Below are 17,935 nucleotides of genomic sequence, written 5' to 3'. Positions count from 1 at the left end.
AGATGAAGTGCGACACGGTTTTGCTTCAGCCAATATGATCCATAATACCACTTAGACTAACTCCTGCCAAAACCAGGGATATCGCCGCCCCTGACCGAAAACCATGCAACGTAAATCGCTGACCAGACAATTAACGGCTCAAAGCTTTCGTGTAAGAATGTAATCTAGCTTGCGCAGTAGCTGTGCCAACCGGATGAGTGCAATTTTTTTCATTTTTTTTTTAACATAGCCTGATCTCTCGCATGAACATAGAGCTGCGCAGGGAAACAAGGCCTTAAACATAGCCTGATCTCTCGCATGTACAAAGAGCTGCGCGGGGAGAGATCGGGACCCGTCTACAGCAAAAAATAAGGCCTTAAACATAGCCTGATCTCTGGCATGAACGAAGAGCTGCGCGGGGGAGAGATCGCGACCCGTCTATAGCAAAAAACAAGGCCTTAAACATAGCCTGATCTCTCGCATGAACGAAGAGCTGCGCGGGGAGAGATCGGGATCCAGAAGCTGCTCATGAATGAAAAGACATATCATTTCTAAATCTGACAACAAGACTGGCGCGTTACTAGTGCCTGGAACGAGTGCAGTTGGGTACTATGGTTCAATATGGGTCAAAACATTGGTTGACCATTATCATCGTCTTTTACATATGGTTATCTTTCCCATAATGCATTGCAAGATTATTGTTTTCTTACAAAATACTTACCTGCGAGCCGGCTCTCCTGTGTGTTTCCATTGTTCAGGATCCCCGTGGCGCACGAAAAAAAAAGCGGGGGAGGGGGTAAGGGAGGAGGGAGGAAGGACAGCCGATAGGAAAGACCACAGTTAGCCCAGTTTATTACGGAGTTTGTATGAGCGAACAAATCTCGTTGAAATAAATATTCTGATTTGAAAATAAAACATTAGTTTGACGTTGCTGCCGCTCAATCTCGCCAGTATTTGTCATTCTAAACTGTTTTAGCCGCCTTCTGTATATATGTCTTTTTATATACACCCAATTTGCTATTTCTTAGGGGTAAGAGTTTCTGTTGACCACGCCCAAAGGGTTAAAATAATTTTGCCGACGATCTGAAATGCATTATAATTGTTGATTAATCTCTATCAATCATTAATCAATATATCTTAACAAAACTTGTCAAAACATCCTCCGCCCCGAAAAGGGCGTAGTTCTTTTCATTTATGTGTCTTAACACTTCTAAAGGCCGGGCTTACTTCAATGCCCTCTCGCAGGACTCGATCATTGATTCAGCGCATCCATTCTGATGTGGCGCGGCTGGGGTAGTAAATATCCACTTGGTTACCTTCTCTGCGCAATACTCCTCTAACTGCTTCTTGTCCAAGCCCTTGATCAACTCCCTCAGTTTCCGTTCAGCACTAACGAATTGGGAGCCATTATCGCTTAGGACACTGCAGATACCCCCTGATGGATAGGAATCTACGTAGAACTGGCAGGAACTCCATGGTTGATTCCAATACCTCACACCTTGCCTGTGGTTGTAGCTACTCCATTATGGCCGATCTGGTTCATATGACGGGTAATCAACGTTGATATCCAGGGTTGCTTGGCAGTAGGGCGGGGTGCTTGGTCTCGTACAAGACGATGGCTTTGTCAACTCTTCCTCCAACTGTAATTACCCCTTTCTCGTCAATGAAAGGACTCTCTTCCTCCGACTCTAATAACCCCTTTCTCGTCAATGAAAGGACTCTCTTCCTCCGACTCTAATAACCCCTTTCTCGTCAATGAAAGGACTCTCTTTCTCCGACTCTAATAACCCCTCTCTCGTCAATGAAAGGACTCTCTTCCTCCGACTTTAATAACCCCTTTCTCGTCAATGGAAGGACTCTCTTCCTCCGACTCTAATAACCCCTTTCTCGTCAATGAAAGGACTCTCTTCCTCCGACTTTAATAACCCCTTTCTCGTCAATGAAAGGACTCTCTTCCTCCGACTTTAATAACCCCTTTCTCGTCAATGAAAGGACTCTCTTCCTCCGACTGTAATAACCCCTTTCTCGTCAATAAAAGGACTCTCTTCCTCCGACTCTAATAACCCCTTTCTCGTCAATGAAAGGACTCTCTTCCTCCGACTCTAATAACCCCTTTCTCGTCAATGAAAGGACTCTCTTCCTCCGACTCTAATAACCCCTTTCTCGTCAATGAAAGGACTCTCTTCCTCCGACTTTAATAACCCCTTTCTCGTCAATGAAAGGACTCTCTTCCTCCGACTGTAATAACCCCTTTCTCGTCAATGAAAGGACTCTCTTCCTCCGACTCTAATAACCCCTTTCTCGTGAATGAAAGGACTCTCTTCCTCCGACTCTAATAACCCCTTTCTCGTCAATGAAAGGACTCTCTTCCTCCGACTTTAATAACCCCTTTCTCGTCAATGAAAGGACTCTCTTCCTCCGACTGTAATAACCCATTTCTCGTCAATGAAAGGACTCTCTTCCTCCGACTGTAATAACCCCTTTCTCGTCAATGAAAGGACTCTCTTCCTCCGACTGTAATAACCCCTTTCTCGTCAATGAAAGGACTCTTTTCCTCCGACTCTAATAACCCCTTTCTCGTCAATGAAAGGACTCTCTTCCTCCGACTTTAATAACCCCTTTCTCGTCAATGAAAGGACTCTCTTCCTCCGACTGTAATAACCCCTTTCTCGTCAATGAAAGGACTCTCTTCCTCCGACTCTAATAATCCCTTTCTCGTCAATGAAAGGACTCTCTTCCTCCGACTCTAATAATCCCTTTCTCGTCAATGAAAGGACTCTCTTCCTCCGACTTTAATAACCCCTTTCTCGTCAATGAAAGGACTCTCTTCCTCCGACTCTAATAACCCCTTTCTCGTCAATGAAAGGACTCTCTTCCTCCGACTGTAATAACCCCTTTCTCGTCAATAAAAGGACTCTCTTCCTCCGACTCTAATAACCCCTTTCTCGTCAATGAAAGGACTCTCTTCCTCCGACTCTAATAATCCCTTTCTCGTCAATGAAAGGACTCTCTTCCTCCGACTCTAATAACCCCTTTCTCGTCAATGAAAGGACTCTCTTCCTCCGACTCTAATAACCCCTTTCTCGTCAATGAAAGGACTCTCTTCCTCCGACTGTAATAACCCCTTTCTCGTCAATGAAAGGACTCTCTTCCTCCGACTCTAATAACCCCTTTCTCGTCAATGAAAGGACTCTCTTCCTCCGACTCTAATAACCCCTTTCTCGTCAATGAAAGGACTCTCTTCCTCCGACTCTAATAACCCCTTTCTCGTCAATGAAAGGACTCTCTTCCTCCGACTATAATAAACCCTTTCTCGTCAATGAAAGGACTCTCTTCCTCCGACTTTAATAACCCCTTTCTCGTCAATGAAAGGACTCTCTTCCTCCGACTGTAATAACCCCTTTCTCGTCAATGAAAGGACTCTTTTCCTCCGACTCTAATAACCCCTTTCTCGTCAATGAAAGGACTCTCTTCCTCCGACTTTAATAACCCCTTTCTCGTCAATGAAAGGACTCTCTTCCTCCGACTGTAATAACCCATTTCTCGTCAATGAAAGGACTCTCTTCCTCCGACTCTAATACCCCTTTTTCGTCAATGAAAGGACTCTCTTCCTCCGACTCTAATAACCCCTTTCTCGTCAATGAAAGGACTCTCTTCCTCCGACTTTAATAACCCCTTTCTCGTCAATGAAAGGACTCTCTTCCTCCGACTCTAATAACCCCTTTCTCGTCAATGAAAGGATTCTCTTCCTCCGACTGTAATAACCCCTTTCTCGTCAATGAAAGGACTCTCTTCCTCCGACTGTAATAACCCCTTTCTCGTCAATGAAAGGACTCTCTTCCTCCGACTGTAATAACCCCTTTCTCGTCAATAAAAGGACTCTCTTCCTCCGACTGTAATAACCCCTTTCTCGTCAATGAAAGGACTCTCTTCCTCCGACTGTAATTACCCCTTTCTCGTGAATGAAAGGACTCTCTTCCTCCGACTCTAATAATCCCTTTCTCGTCAATGAAAGGACTCTCTTCCTCCGACTTTAATAACCCCTTTCTCGTCAATGAAAGGACTCTCTTCCTCCGACTTTAATAACCCCTTTCTCGTCAATGAAAGGACTCTCTTCCTCCGACTCTAATAACCCCTTTCTCGTCAATGAAAGGACTCTCTTCCTCCGACTTTAATAACCCCTTTCTCGTCAATGAAAGGATTCTCTTCCTCCGACTTTAATAACCCCTTTCTCGTCAATGAAAGGACTCTCTTCCTCCGACTCTAATAACCCCTTTCTCGTCAATGAAAGGATTCTCTTCCTCCGACTCTAATAACCCCTTTCTCGTCAATGAAAGGACTCTCTTCCTCCGACTTTAATAACCCCTTTCTCGTCAATGAAAGGACTCTCTTCCTCCGACTGTAATTACCCCTTTCTCGTCAATGAAAGGACTCACTTCCTCCGACTCTAATAACCCCTTTCTCGTCAATGAAAGGACTCTCTTCCTCCGACTGTAATTACCCCTTTCTCGTGAATGAAAGGACTCTCTTCCTCCGACTCTAATAATCCCTTTCTCGTCAATGAAAGGACTCTCTTCCTCCGACTTTAATAACCCCTTTCTCGTCAATGAAAGGACTCTCTTCCTCCGACTTTAATAACCCCTTTCTCGTCAATGAAAGGACTCTCTTCCTCCGACTCTAATAACCCCTTTCTCGTCAATGAAAGGACTCTCTTCCTCCGACTCTAATAACCCCTTTCTCGTCAATGAAAGGACTCTCTTCCTCCGACTCTAATAACCCCTTTCTCGTCAATGAAAGGACTCTCTTCCTCCGACTATAATAAACCCTTTCTCGTCAATGAAAGGACTCTCTTCCTCCGACTCTAATAACCCCTTTGCTCGTCAATGAAAGGACTCAAGTCTTTGAACTCTCCTCTTCTGCGTATCTCGGATCCAGTACATTTCTGCTTTCTGCAGTTCCTCGGGTGTTAACGGTCCTTCCTTGCCGTCTTCCTCGTCCTTACTTAGCCTGATTTTCTCAGCAAGTCTCTGAATCCTCGCTGTCGTTCGTATATGTTTCCTCCAGCTTGAGAAGTCTTGCGGATTGATAGGGCTCTCGATTGCTTCTGCTTTGCGTCGTTCCATTTGCTCCTCTCGCGGTACCTGCATGGAATCCAGTTTAGGCCATTCATCCTCCGGGAGCAGCAGAAACTCAGGTCCTTTACTCCATTTTCCTCCCAGATTGATTGCGGGAATGCCTCTGGACAGATCATCGGCTACGTTCAGTTCCCCCTTGTAGATGTCTCTATTGACCCACTCTCGCTGAAACGAAGGGTTTAAACTTGCGCGATGGCCTTCTTATCCATGCCAGAAAGATTGCATTGTTAGTGAAAAACAGAACCGCTTTTTTTACTTTTCAGTTTAAAAACTGAACTCTGGATTCTTCCCTGATCATATGTAACTCGCGACGTGGAATAGTTAGCTGCTTTAAGGGTCTTTCTCTGTGTCTACCGATTCACAGATATCATCCATGTACACGTTTCGTTTAAGAACCTCCGCTGCTTGAGGCCTCTCTCTTTCGTGTGTTGGCTATAGCTTCGTACTCTTGTCTTTCTATTTGAGTTAGCTTGCCCGCTTCACAAGTGCAAGGGTTTATCTCGACTCCCATGACTTCAGTCTTCCAGAAGTGCGTATGGTCAACTGGTTCTGACAACAGGACATGCAGGATGCCATGCGCTAATTTCTGCCCCTTGACTTGATGAACCCCGAAGATGACCCGCCCAAGTGGGGTGTTTCGGGCTACGACTTGGTCTGCCTGCTTCGAAGGGTTTGTGAATCTATTCGATTCCGACTAGTAGATCTATTTGGTCCTTACCCCGTCGGACTCGCTCCTTCTCCAATCCGAGCCTCATTTTTTGTGGCGCCAATTTGACTCTCGTTACATATTCACTGATGCTGGGGATTCCAAGGGCTCGAATTTGGAAATGTTGACCACCCTCCACTGACGAAACGGGAATCTTGTATTCTTTTGTTGTCATCGTTTATCCCGCTCCTCCAACCTTCTATTTCTATCATTTGTCAGACAAAGAGGTATACACCATCACGTCTCATTAAAATACTATTAACAAAAAATAGTAAACATTAAATAATAATGTTAGGCAGCAAGGTGCTGCCTTAATAAGTAATTAAAATTAGGTGATCGTTATTGAAGTTTCTCTTCCTTCTAAGCCGAGAGTCACCGCAGTGTCATTTCTGGTAAGACTTTTTTGCGCCCCCGAATCCAATAGTGCGTTGCCATGCTTTAGGTTTCTGTTCCGACCATGAAGCGCTACTGTTATTATGGGTAGGTCGTCTTGTGTAACATCTCATTCTAATTCTCTTGCCCCGACCTCTCTAGCGTCAATGCGCATCTTCCTTTCAATTATAACCAGCATTGTGACTATTGTCCATGTCCTTGGGCTGTCCAACTTGCTTTAGGGTGTTATAGCTTCTGTTTACGTAAAGTAGTTTAAGTGAACTAGATCACAAAAGCGTGCGTCTTCTCCTGCTTCTAAGCTTCTAAATATTGTTATATCTTGCGTGACTGTATCCGAGACGTGACGCGGGTCGCTAGTGCATCTTGGTAGTTCCAGGTAGCAGTGTAGCCACTTCCGATACTTTGTATCAGTGGGAGGGGCTTATCTTACAAACACGTGCGTAGCATCGTCATTGAATCACGTGGACTGTAGCTCCTGTCAATCGCGTGTTTGAAATCTGATCTAAAAATCGCGTACTCTCTTACGTCGCCGTTGATCTTTGGAAGCTTTGTTTTTCTACCTTTTCTAACTGGTTGCGGTTGCTGACTGTTTTGGTTTGGGTAATCCGTTGATCGGCTTGTGTTGATTGATCCGGGGTTGTTTGTACTAGGGTTCTAGGGTTGTTTGTACTAGGGTTGTTTGTACTAGGGTTGCTTGTACTAAGGTTGTTTGCACTAGGGTTGTTTGTACTATTACTTGTACTAGGGTTGTTTGTACTAGTACTTGTACTAAGGTTGTTTGCACTAGGGTTGTTTGTACTAGTACTTGTACTAGGGTTGTTTGTACTAGGGTTGTTTGTACTAGGGTTGTTTGTACTAGGGTTGTTTGTATTATTACTTGTTTGTACTAGGGTTGTTTGTACTAGGGTTGCTTGTACTAAGGTTGTTTGCACTAAGGTTGTTTGTACTATTACTTGTACTAGGGTTGTTTGTACTAGTACTTGTACTAAGGTTGTTTGCACTAGGGTTGTTTGTACTAGTACTTGTACTAAGGTTGTTTGCACTAGGGTTGTTTGTACTAGTACTTGTACTAGGGTTGTTTGTACTAGGGTTGTTTGTACTAAGGTTGTTTGCACTAGGGTTGTTTGTACTAGTACTTGTATGTACTAGGGTTGTTTGTATTATTACTTGTTTGTACTAGGGTTGTTTGTACTAGTACTTGTATGTACTAGGGTTGTTTGTACTAGTACTTGTACTAGGGTTTTTTGTACTAGTACTTGTACTAGGGTTGTTTGTTTTTGTATCGTTGAGCATGCATTGCAATTATTTACTGAGTGTCGTCGTGGTTTCTGGAAACCTACGTTCGAAGCTTGTTGTATAATTTTTTTCCATTTGTAAACGCATGTCACGAAAACCGCGGAAGACCGGAAGTTCTCTTGCAAGATATTGGCATGATAACTGTAGAGTCATGTAATGTTTTATAGACATTAAAATTCATGTGCGAGGAAATTTCAGATGTCAGTCTCAACTCTTGGCCTATCAGTCCCTACTTTTGGCCTCTGACTCTCAACCCTCGACTCTCGGGGTTTACAGATTCACATTAATTTAAGAAATAAGGCTAAACAAAAAGATTAGTGAAGGTGAGATAATAATTATAGTGTTAGTGTATGGTGGTTTGGGGGATTTAAATGGTGGCGAATGATGGTGAATAGCGGCGGGTGTATGAGGACGTGAGCAGAGGTAAAGGAGATGGCAATGTGGCGGTGAGTAGTGTAATGTGAAAAAGGGAGATATTTAGGCACTGCCTAAAAGCGGAGCCAGCAGTACTGGCTACAGCAGTACTAAACCTTGGTGTGAAAAAGACTGTCAAAGTTCAGGTGTCATAGTTGACGAGAATGTTTTTCAGGAGTCTAATGGTCAATTCTTATTTCCCTTCATAGAAGCTCCACTATCTATCTATATTTTTTTTTATCTAAACAGTATTCTTACAAGCTTTGACCTTGTGAAGAATATATCAAGGATGTAACAGCAATCCAAAGATTTAGATGCCATACTGTAGTTTTCATGTACTGCAACTAGTTATTATTAAGAAATTAAACTACACAAATAAACCTCCTGACATGCATTACATATTGGTGCACCCACCCTTTGGCCTTTTTTTAGAAACCCTGGATCCACCCATACAGGCTACTCAAAAATGAATGCAATGGAGGCAAATTATAAAGTACTGAAAGTGCTTAGTTCCAATTTCTAATTTCAAACTAAACCATGTTTATTGACCTATGTTAGGGTAGAGAGGAATAAATATACAAAATAAACAAAAAGTCAAAAGGAGGCAGAAAAAGGGAGAAATGTGACTCTATTTAAAAAAAAATGCGACTCTATTCTAAAAAATATATATGTAACAATAGTGCAATAATAACTTGACTGAGCACTTTCCTAGTATTTTTCCCTGTCCCTTATTACCTTTAGGTTTGATATAAAACTTTTTTTTGTACAAAAAAAGTTGGGGTTGGATTGGAATCTGGACTATCCGGAACTATTATTAAATGCTGATATATCACTTTTTTAGGTTAAATGGAGTTTTGATTATTTACTTGTAGGAGACCCTTATAGCTAATAGTATGGATAGGACTACATACAATATTTCATCACAAAAGGACTACAGTGTTGATGTTGTTATATTTAATTTGGTATAATTATTACATCAGGCACAATGCGCCTTCGTCTGGAACAAACTACAACTACATTCAAGCAGAAACAACACCAGTTGAAGTTCTTAAATGTGGATTTTTTCCTAGAATACAAACGAATTGGTACAAATATATTACAATTAATCTGATAATACAGTAGTTTACTTGTTCAATATGAAAATACTACAACATATTGTTTCCAAATGACTAGCCACAACCCAATAAAGTGGTGTACCAAAGTTTCACAAAAACATCATTGCTAGTGTCACAAATTATATAAAAGTACAACAAATAAAATAAAAATAACTTTCATATTGTCAATACAAATCGTCGTCTAAAACTTAGTTTTTTTCGTGGCAGTGCTTTCTCTTTGTAGCCTGTGGTTGTGTTGTGGACTTTTTGCTAGCAAGGAACTCGTCGACACAAGTGAATGATTTTAATAGCTAAAAACAGACATCAATCCAAAGGCCCTTTCTTCTCAGAATCCCCTTACAAAGATATAGACGCGAATAAATATAGAATGGTAGTGTAGAGCATCTTTTAGTCCTCTTTTTGCTGCTGCCAAGGGCGGGATTCACGAACACTCGGATGGATTTTACTATCGGCTCGTTCAGACGAAACGGTTCCTCAAGAATTCAGCCAATTTGAATCCTGTTTGTCGCTTGTGTGGTTGTGTTCGCTTTTTGTTGTAAAATTTGATTTTGTCGACTTTCTGCTAGCAAGAAACTCGTCGACACAAGTGAATTATTTTTATAGCTGAAAACATACATCAATCCAAGGCCCTTTCTTCTCAGGATCTCCTTATAGATCTCCATAGATATAGACGTGAAGGAATATTATTAGAATGGTAGTGTAGAGCCTCTAAGTAGTCCTCTTTTTGCTGCTGCAACGGACGGGATTCACGAACACTCGGGTAGATTTTACTATCGGCTCGTACTTCAGACCAAACGGTTCCTCAAAGATTTCAGCCTATTTGAATCCGCATATTTTTTCATTAAATACTATTTTCAATCTGCTTTTTTTGCTGTGAACATACGAACTTTGATGGCGGTAAAAAAATAAAAATACGTGAAAACGTAAGACCGAGGGGGCCTGGGAGTTGCACGATTGACTGGATGGATGAATTGTGACACCACAGGATACCCGCGCGATGACCACAAAACCAAGTCGCATAGCTATACCATATTTCTATACCTATGGAGCTCCGCGCGCGGCCTGCGGCCGCGCTGGTTCCGCTATGAAGCTCCGCGCTGGCCCCGCTAACAATTTGTGGAAGGTTTTGATAGTGCAACATAACTTTATAGCGTGGACACGAAAAAAATGTGTGATTTGTTGGCGTAGAAAGGGTCAAATGTAGGATGAGTAAAAAGGTGGTTACTTCCATTGACAGGGCCGTAACAGGCCATGATAGATTGGGGAGGGGGGGGGCACGATAAAGAAATATGAATATAATATTCAAGGGGGTGCACAGCTACGCCTCTGCCTACTGGCCATTTCCTTATTATTTTTGGAAATATTGGGGGGGGGAAACATGCCCCCAGTGCCCCACCCCCTGCTACCGTCCTGAGTTTGTGAGGGAAATGAAATGTGCGGTGACGAGATGACATACAATTGACAAGTTAGAGAAACAAAAATAGGGATTGAAGGTTTGTGAAATTGCTCACAACTAGCGCGTTACTGGGAAACGACCCGGTTAAGCAATGAATTGTGTGTGGCTAAGGGGAAAAGAAGGAGGGGTTAGGAACTAGGCGCGCGGGGAAGATAGAGTAAGGGCGGAGTGTAGGAACTAAAGTGGTGATAGCAAAAGTGGAGCGCGACATGTTAATCAACGGAAATGCAGATAAAATATACAAAGTATGTATGAAATAGTGGAAAAAACGATCAGGAATCACTGTTGTCACACTAAAAATAAAATAAAAGGGATATGGAAAAGGTTTAGATATTGTAAATATAACCTGATTTTTCTACCAGGTCAAGTGATTGATGAGTATTTTGATTGACGGGTCATACAAGTTTGGTGGTCAAAGCTCTAAATCCTTGAATGTAATGTGTACCCGGTACGAAAATCCTAGTAAAACAGTTTCGTCCTGAACAAATCTATGCTCTACTCGAATTCGTTCTCGCTGTACTGCTCGCCATAGATATCACCCCGAAAAACAACAATTTCCAAATTAACCTGCTGGAGAGCAGGCTAGCAGGATAACAAAAGACAGCCTTTAGTCAGGCCTGTGTATATCTGACGTGAGATAGCGGCCTCTATTGATAACAATGTCATATGTATGTGACATTGAAAGAGTTTTTACTGTTGTAAAATAAAGGTAGCTCTCTCTCATAGGCGTAGAGGTCGCCAATCTTTAGGCTTTTTTATAGTATTTTGGTCAGCGAATTCTGATAACAGTCGTGATTCAAGTACATACTCTTTTTGTTCTTTCTGCGTCATGGGCGAAGGAAAGGGGCTGGCGGAGGTAAGTAGGTTAGTAGGTTGTCAACGAAGCTGTTACACTCCCATGCAGATCTCAAACTAAATGTCCGAGTTCCGAGCTTTCTAACTCCCTAAGCTCTAAGAAATATATGTTCAGCCTCTTTCATTTATATTATTATAAGTGTTTTGAACCCACCCACACTTTCAGACCAGCTCAACTTTACAAACTTAATAAGTTTTCCATAAAACCTCTAGGACTTCATAATCCAAACTTTAACATGAAAGGACTGAAGGTCCTTATGATATAGCCATATAATACATTCAACGCCATGACCTGAATACAAGGCGGACAATTGCGGAAGGTGTGTTTTTATAGTAATCAGCATTTAGAAGTTCGAAAATCACCTGCTAAAGTTTGACAAGATGCATCATTCACATAGTCTTAAAAATACACAAAAGTAAATAAACAGAGGATATCAATTATTCAAATATACGCTTAATTTTTCACCCAATAGTTTGTTGGGGGACTTTTGACAGTTTTTTTATTTGGTTCTCATTTCCTTCCCTTTTGGTGTTTTCTCTTTCTTTGTCCCCCTTTGCTTCTTTTTTTCTTCTTGTTTTATTTTTCTTCTGATGCGAGGTGCTTTCTTTGTGGTGTCGCTTCTTAGCTGGTTCATCCGCCAATTCAATGTCTTCATCTCTGAACTTGACTAAGGGTGTACCTTCACCAGGGGCCTGGTAACTAAAGTGCAGAAATCAATGTGAACATTCAGCCTTAAAAACGTCCAGCAGGTTGTTAGCCTTCTAGCCGGCTCTCATTTGGGTTATTCAGAAATGTTTTGTCTTTATATTATATTTCTTTATATGTTTTGTCTTTATATTGGAAATACTGGCGCTTTTTCAGGTGCCTTGGGCAAGGGTGCGAAGAAATTTCACACACAAAACATTTCTGAATAACCCTGAATGAGACCCTGCTAGCAGGTTATCTGTGTTTTATCAGGTAAATTCCCTGTGGCGCTAAAAATCAATGCTGACATGACTGACTAATACAATAATCTAAAGCAACAAAAAAGGTTTTTGTCTGCAATCCCAAAACTTCTTTTTATATGTTAATTACAATAACAAATGTTCTAGTGATTGAAAACACTATACACAAAGTTTTATTTACCCAGGAGAAGTCCTATCAAGCAGCTTAGTTGAGAGAGTAATGGCGATGGATGGAATGTTCCGTGTGACCTTCAGCCTAGCATATAGCAAGAGTAAAGAATTAGTGAAACTGTCAGGGGATTAGTTGGTGGGTGTGCCAGCACCCCCCTTTCTCCTTCTTTCAGGCTAGCATATATCAAGGCTAGTGGGTGAAAAAACACGCCCTAGCATCCAAACGCACCAGCTCACCCCAGCCAAGTTTATTTTCATTGTTGTTATTTCTAAACCAGTCAAAATGTCAATTTCTTAGGCAGCTTTTTCTATTATTGTACATTTACAGTCTATTATAGGAAGGTAAGCATTTACAGTCTATTAGGAAGGTCTCAAGGAGGCACCAAAATGTGGGCATTTTACTGATGATGATTTATGAACCTTTATAAACCATGACCATGGTGGAACAAAAAATAGCAGCATGTTGGCATTTCAAGAAGAAAAAAATCTTTAATGTGGTGAGTTGTTCACCATGACACTTACTTGTCAAGTCCTTCTTGTTTTGGTTCCCAAAGGTCCTCAGTCCTGTAAAAAAACAAATCTTTCAAGAAGACACTCTCCTTCAACAACCATCACCAGGCAGGTAAAATAGTACAGCAACAGACCTAGAGGGGATTGCAAAAAACTGGTACCTATGCAAATTAACAAATTAACTTCCCCCTATATGTTTCCTTTATTGGTTTCCCCTCTTTAAGAAATCCTGGTTTCTTCCTGATTCTCATATCAATGTTAGGCTTTAGAATTTTAGAATTCATTGAAAATACTTTTCAATTTTATGTTTATACAAAAATGGAGCATCAACATTGTTTCATAGAATGAAAAAGCACTTACTTGGAAAAGAACAGATGATTATGCTGGTGGAGCCCCTTAAAACAAAAAAAAAAGTCAGTTATTTGATTAAATAGGATGCTTTTAGCAGTCATGGTAGAGCGCTTGTTAATTTGGGGGAGGGGGAGGCAGTCTCTATTTTGTTAAAGTAATTTTGGTATGATCTCACCTTATTTTTTCTTTTAACAATCTCAGCAGTTGTGATAGCTTTAGTAACAGCTGGTCCACTTCCAGTTATAATGATTAACTCCTTTTTTTCCTGCTATTTAATGAAAGTAAGAAAATGATTTACAAAAAAAACCCATAAACTTTACTTATTGTTTTCAGGTTTTGTTAGGAATAGGACTTCCAATTTTTAGTCGCTTGTTTGCAAACAAATTACATTCTTTGATTACATTTGAAAAATCTAGGCACAAATGCATTGGTTTAGCTGCAAAGTTTAAGCCTTGTAGCCTTTTGTTATGGCTTCAAGTTGCTAAATGAAAAAAATGCATGTATTATTGAAAATAAAGTAAATACCTGGAGTAAATTCAGTGCATGGGAAACGCAAGTTCTAATCTTGCTCCCACTTTTTATGAACACTTCATGTGGCTCTTTTGCCTTCTCTGGAACAATCCCAGAAGAAGTCTTAACATAATTATCCATAGCAAACTGCAAATAAAAATATATGTGAATGACATTAAGAGTCTTACAGAAGGTCATATAACTTAATATATCAGATATGTTTAGAAAGAAGCTCCTTTAAACAGTTATCACATTTTTAGTTTGAGTAGTTTTATATATTTAATGCAACTGGATTAACATAGTAATGGTGATAGTGGTGAATAATGATTATGAGTGATGGTAATTAAGATTAAGATAGTGTTTCAGCGAATAAAGAAATAGCCAAAGCGAAGGTTTGAAAAAACTAAACCAAAATAAAAAGCGAAGTCTATGTAGAAAAACCTAGACCACCATTGTGGTTAAAAAAATAAATATATCGGGCGTTAGATCCCTTTACTTACATAAAATCAAACTAGTTAAATGTGAATTCTACTTCTCTTAAAACAATCAAGTTTGATTCATTGGAACTTCGTCCGCCATATTGAACTCTGGTCAGCGAACAACAATGCGGGCTAAGATCGGCATCGGCCCACAGGGAGCCCACAGCCTTGGTGAGCGAAGTCGAAGCCTAGGAAGAAGTATATAGGAAAGTTCACATTCTCTTGATGATAAAACCCACCTGTATAGTTGGAAGGAATATTTCTCAAGAATGATTCATTGAAACGTCGTACGACAGCTTTAAAAAGCTGTACTCTGAAAGGGGTGCGCGCGAATTGAATTAGCATATGAAATCTTTGGCCACGCACATCATCAGCAAATCCTGGAGATTTCGGCCTAAGCACCGCTATGTAGCAACTTTTACAATACAAAGGCAATAACCAGGCTTAGCCCTTTATTAAAGGCACGTACAGCTCGCTGTGTCTTTTATTTACTTTTGATTTTTTTTACCTTATGGTGTGCCATAACACTGAGTGGAATCTCGAAATAACGATATGGTAAGGAACCGGAATATTGTACCGTTTAGTAATAATAATTTATGTTTATTTCCAATTCCAATCGTTATTTTTTTCCATATATTTGATGGTTGACGGGCCCTGAAATCGATATCACTATATCGAGTATCGCTATATCCAGACTACCGTTATATCGAGTATCACTATATCGAGACTATCGTTATATCGAGTATTGCTATATCAAGTAACGCTATATCGAGACTATCGTTATATGATCGAGCATCGTTATATCGAGTATCGCTATATCGAGACTATCGTTATATGATCGAGCATCGTTATATCGAGTATCGCCATATCGAGGCTATCGTTATATAATCCTTCTTCTGATTGGTTCTCCACAGACACTATGCAATAAGATATGTAGGGAAGGACAATGTTTCACGTACATACGTATTCCTGTATGTTTATTACAAACAACTTTATGATAAAGCTATAGTAAGCTATGATACAGCTATTTGCCGCAAGATGCGAATTTGCCTAGTTTTCTAAATCTAAACTAGTCGCAATGGAATAAACATGGCATTTATTAGTGTCTGGAGTAGATGAAAATAAACGGTTTCGCTTCCGGTTTGTTTGATGTTGATGTTCAAGCAAACATATGGCCTGTTTAATACTTGAGCTATTATTGTTGTTACAGGGGCCAGCAAATTTAATTCAAAATCAAGAAGATTTGCAAATTCTTTTTTGGAATGACTACGAATTATGCTTTATGGGGAAAATTTAATCATTTCCCTGGCATGTGGGAAGCCTACGCATCCTTTTTTGGTAAAAAAATTCCTTTTTTTTCACCACAAATCAGCTAGGTTAGATTGATTGAGTGATGCTCTAGCGTGACAGCCGAAAGTGCATATGGGTCTGTCACGCAATCGGTCAGCGTGAATCCCAGCTTCCGGTAGAGATTCTTGGCGGCGTCATGTGACTCCGTACACTCTAGACGCAGGCGCAGGAGCTTCATTTCCGCGTACAAGGCTATCACGTAACGGCACAGGGATTCTGCGATGCCCTGACGTCTATATTCTGGCGCAACTGTCAGTCTTTGTAACTCAATTGTGCTGGTATCCCTGTGGACAACGCCGACGAATCCTGCGACTTCATTGTTGCGTTCAACTACCCAAAAACTTGATTTCTCAACTGAGTAGCTCTTGCTAATGTCTGCCAAATCAGTTTCAAGAGCGTGATTTATGTGTTGCATAAACTTTAAATAGTAAGATATATAAACAGCGGACACAATAAGACCTAAGCCAATCAGTGCTAGCCATACTGACGTCACCGCGGCGACCAAGCGAGTTAGAAACAAGGCAGGTATTGTGATGAATGGCTTCTGAATACCCGCCACGAACGCAGCTTTGATGATGCTTCGCTGTGCGTCAAGGTAAATTTGGCGTATCTGGTTCTGATCTTCTTGTCTGAAGCGCCTTACATTGTGCTTTATTCTAGAGAGGAATGAACTGCGCGATGAAGAAGCCTCGATATCTAATTCCATCTCTGTTTCAATCATGGTAGTGATCGTCGTCATCTCGATTGGAATCTCCGTAACACCTTGATACAGCAATAAGTCAAGTAGTCAAGTAGATATGCTCTGTAATAAAAGTATTGAAGCAGCAATAAGTCAAGTAGTCAAGTAGATATGCTCTATAATAAAAGTATTGAAGCAGCAATAAGTCAAGTAGTCAAGTAGATATGCTCTGTGATAAAAGTAATAAACACAAAGTTTGCGACAATTCATGGGAAGTATGGTATTGTGCTGATTACTGATCAAAATGAATTAATTCATAAAACCCGATAAAAACATATGACAGCCATTTTTATCTCAAAACCGTCGGAAGCTTCTTGATGATTGAAGAAAGGCTTTTCTGGGATATTTCGTGTACGTATACCGCTCGTATCTTATTCATAATAGTGATAAATTGTAACATGACGTAATCGAGGCCCCTTTTCCAATGTGCCGTTCGAATTTTCGACCTCTCAAGAATTATCTCGAAAATGCGTTTACATAGAACCTTGATAAGTTTACTTTGTTTACAAGGTATCTTTGCACTGGCCATCTTTTCTCGTCCAGTTAGGAGCTAGTCAGGTCCCATCTAAAAAGGACGTGCAACTTAAAAGAATTTTACGCCTTCAAAAATTCGAGCGTCACCGTACAAATGGAGCCTAATGGTGAGACATCTGTCTTTTTCTCTTCAAAGCATTTTGAAATAGGTTAAATGCGTATTGTCATTTGTATTGCGTGTATGGTGTGTTCCGCAATACTTACTAATTCTAACGTTCCTTGCTCCGCCTTTTTTGTCGAAGAAAAATAAACACCGACAATTAAAATGTCCTTTCCAGATTCTCATTTCTCTTAAATGAGTTTTCGGAGACGAACAAGTTTGCAAGTATACATATGTATCCACGAGTATAACCAAGTATTTATAGTTGTTTGTAATAATTGCATGAGTTTGGTAAAGACTTCCTGCTGATCACTTTCGAACTCTGCCAATGGACGCTTAGACAAAATTGTTCAAGAATACCAGGAGTATGTTACTCATGATTTATTAAGATTTAGCACACAATGAATTGTCATTCAATCATTAGGATTGTTACTGAAAGACTAAAGTTGCTTTCAAACCCGTATATCATATCATACTTTATAAAGTATGATATTGGTGAAAAAAAATATATCATATATACACAGCACTTTGAACACCGGCGAATATCCAGCTTGAATAATATATATCCCATTCTGCTAAAAATCATTTAATGCGATAACCTTGGTAATCTCTTTAACAAATTGTAAATGCTCGGCATTTAAAACAATGGGCTATAACTGGAGCTATCGTATGCATAGCTGTCAACTCACCCGCATTAGGTGGGTGTCACAAGATTTTGGACTTCATCACAAGCCTTATTTTTGTGAGGATGTTTATACATTCTCTGTATTCACCTTCATTGGCTCTCTTGGTATTGTTTCACGTATTTACTGTATTTCACCCGATTTCATAAGATTCCTGTCCAAGTTGGGTTGACAGCTATGCGTATGGTGGTGACCTTGACACACAATACGAAAC

At 40.5% G+C, this 17,935-nt stretch overlaps 2 protein-coding genes across 2 annotated transcripts; both read right to left on the bottom strand.

The window, feature by feature from the left end:
- Positions 1-11,660: 11,660 nt before the first annotated feature.
- LOC5514801 (ribonuclease P protein subunit p25-like protein) lies at positions 11,661-14,457 on the bottom strand. Its single transcript, XM_032384468.2, has 7 exons — positions 14,337-14,457; positions 13,852-13,983; positions 13,502-13,594; positions 13,336-13,370; positions 12,988-13,029; positions 12,476-12,550; positions 11,661-12,049 (listed from the first exon to the last, which is right to left on the bottom strand). The coding sequence occupies exons 2-7, from the start codon at positions 13,975-13,977 to the stop codon at positions 11,812-11,814; spliced, it is 609 nt and encodes a 202-aa protein (XP_032240359.1). The 5' UTR covers positions 13,978-13,983; positions 14,337-14,457; the 3' UTR covers positions 11,661-11,811.
- A 1,230-nt stretch (positions 14,458-15,687) lies between these two features.
- Positions 15,688-16,404, bottom strand: LOC5514846 (N-acetyltransferase family 8 member 2). Its single transcript, XM_032384486.2, has one exon. The coding sequence runs from the start codon at positions 16,402-16,404 to the stop codon at positions 15,688-15,690; it is 717 nt and encodes a 238-aa protein (XP_032240377.1).
- Between the last annotated feature and the right edge of the window lie 1,531 nt (positions 16,405-17,935).

This window comes from Nematostella vectensis, chromosome 2 (genome assembly GCF_932526225.1).
Source record: "Nematostella vectensis chromosome 2, jaNemVect1.1, whole genome shotgun sequence".
NCBI classification, from domain to species: Eukaryota; Metazoa; Cnidaria; class Anthozoa; order Actiniaria; family Edwardsiidae; genus Nematostella; species Nematostella vectensis.
The sequence above is the reverse complement of the archived record's forward strand: the minus strand, read 5'-3'. Positions and strand labels throughout refer to the sequence as shown.

What these genes read in the sequence shown, in the direction of transcription:
- LOC5514801 (XM_032384468.2), bottom strand. Translation starts at nt 13,977, where the DNA reads ATGGATAATTATGTTAAGACTTCTTCTGGGATTGTTCCAGAGAAGGCA. An exon ending in ATGCACTGAATTTACTCCAG is followed by an intron (nt 13,595 to 13,851) that starts GTATTTACTTTA and finishes TTCATTAAATAG; the next exon opens with CAGGAAAAAAAGGAGTTAAT. An exon ending in CTTGATAGGACTTCTCCTGG is followed by an intron (nt 12,050 to 12,475) that starts GTAAATAAAACT and finishes TCTGCACTTTAG; the next exon opens with TTACCAGGCCCCTGGTGAAG.
- LOC5514846 (XM_032384486.2), bottom strand. Translation starts at nt 16,404, where the DNA reads ATGACGACGATCACTACCATGATTGAAACAGAGATGGAATTAGATATC.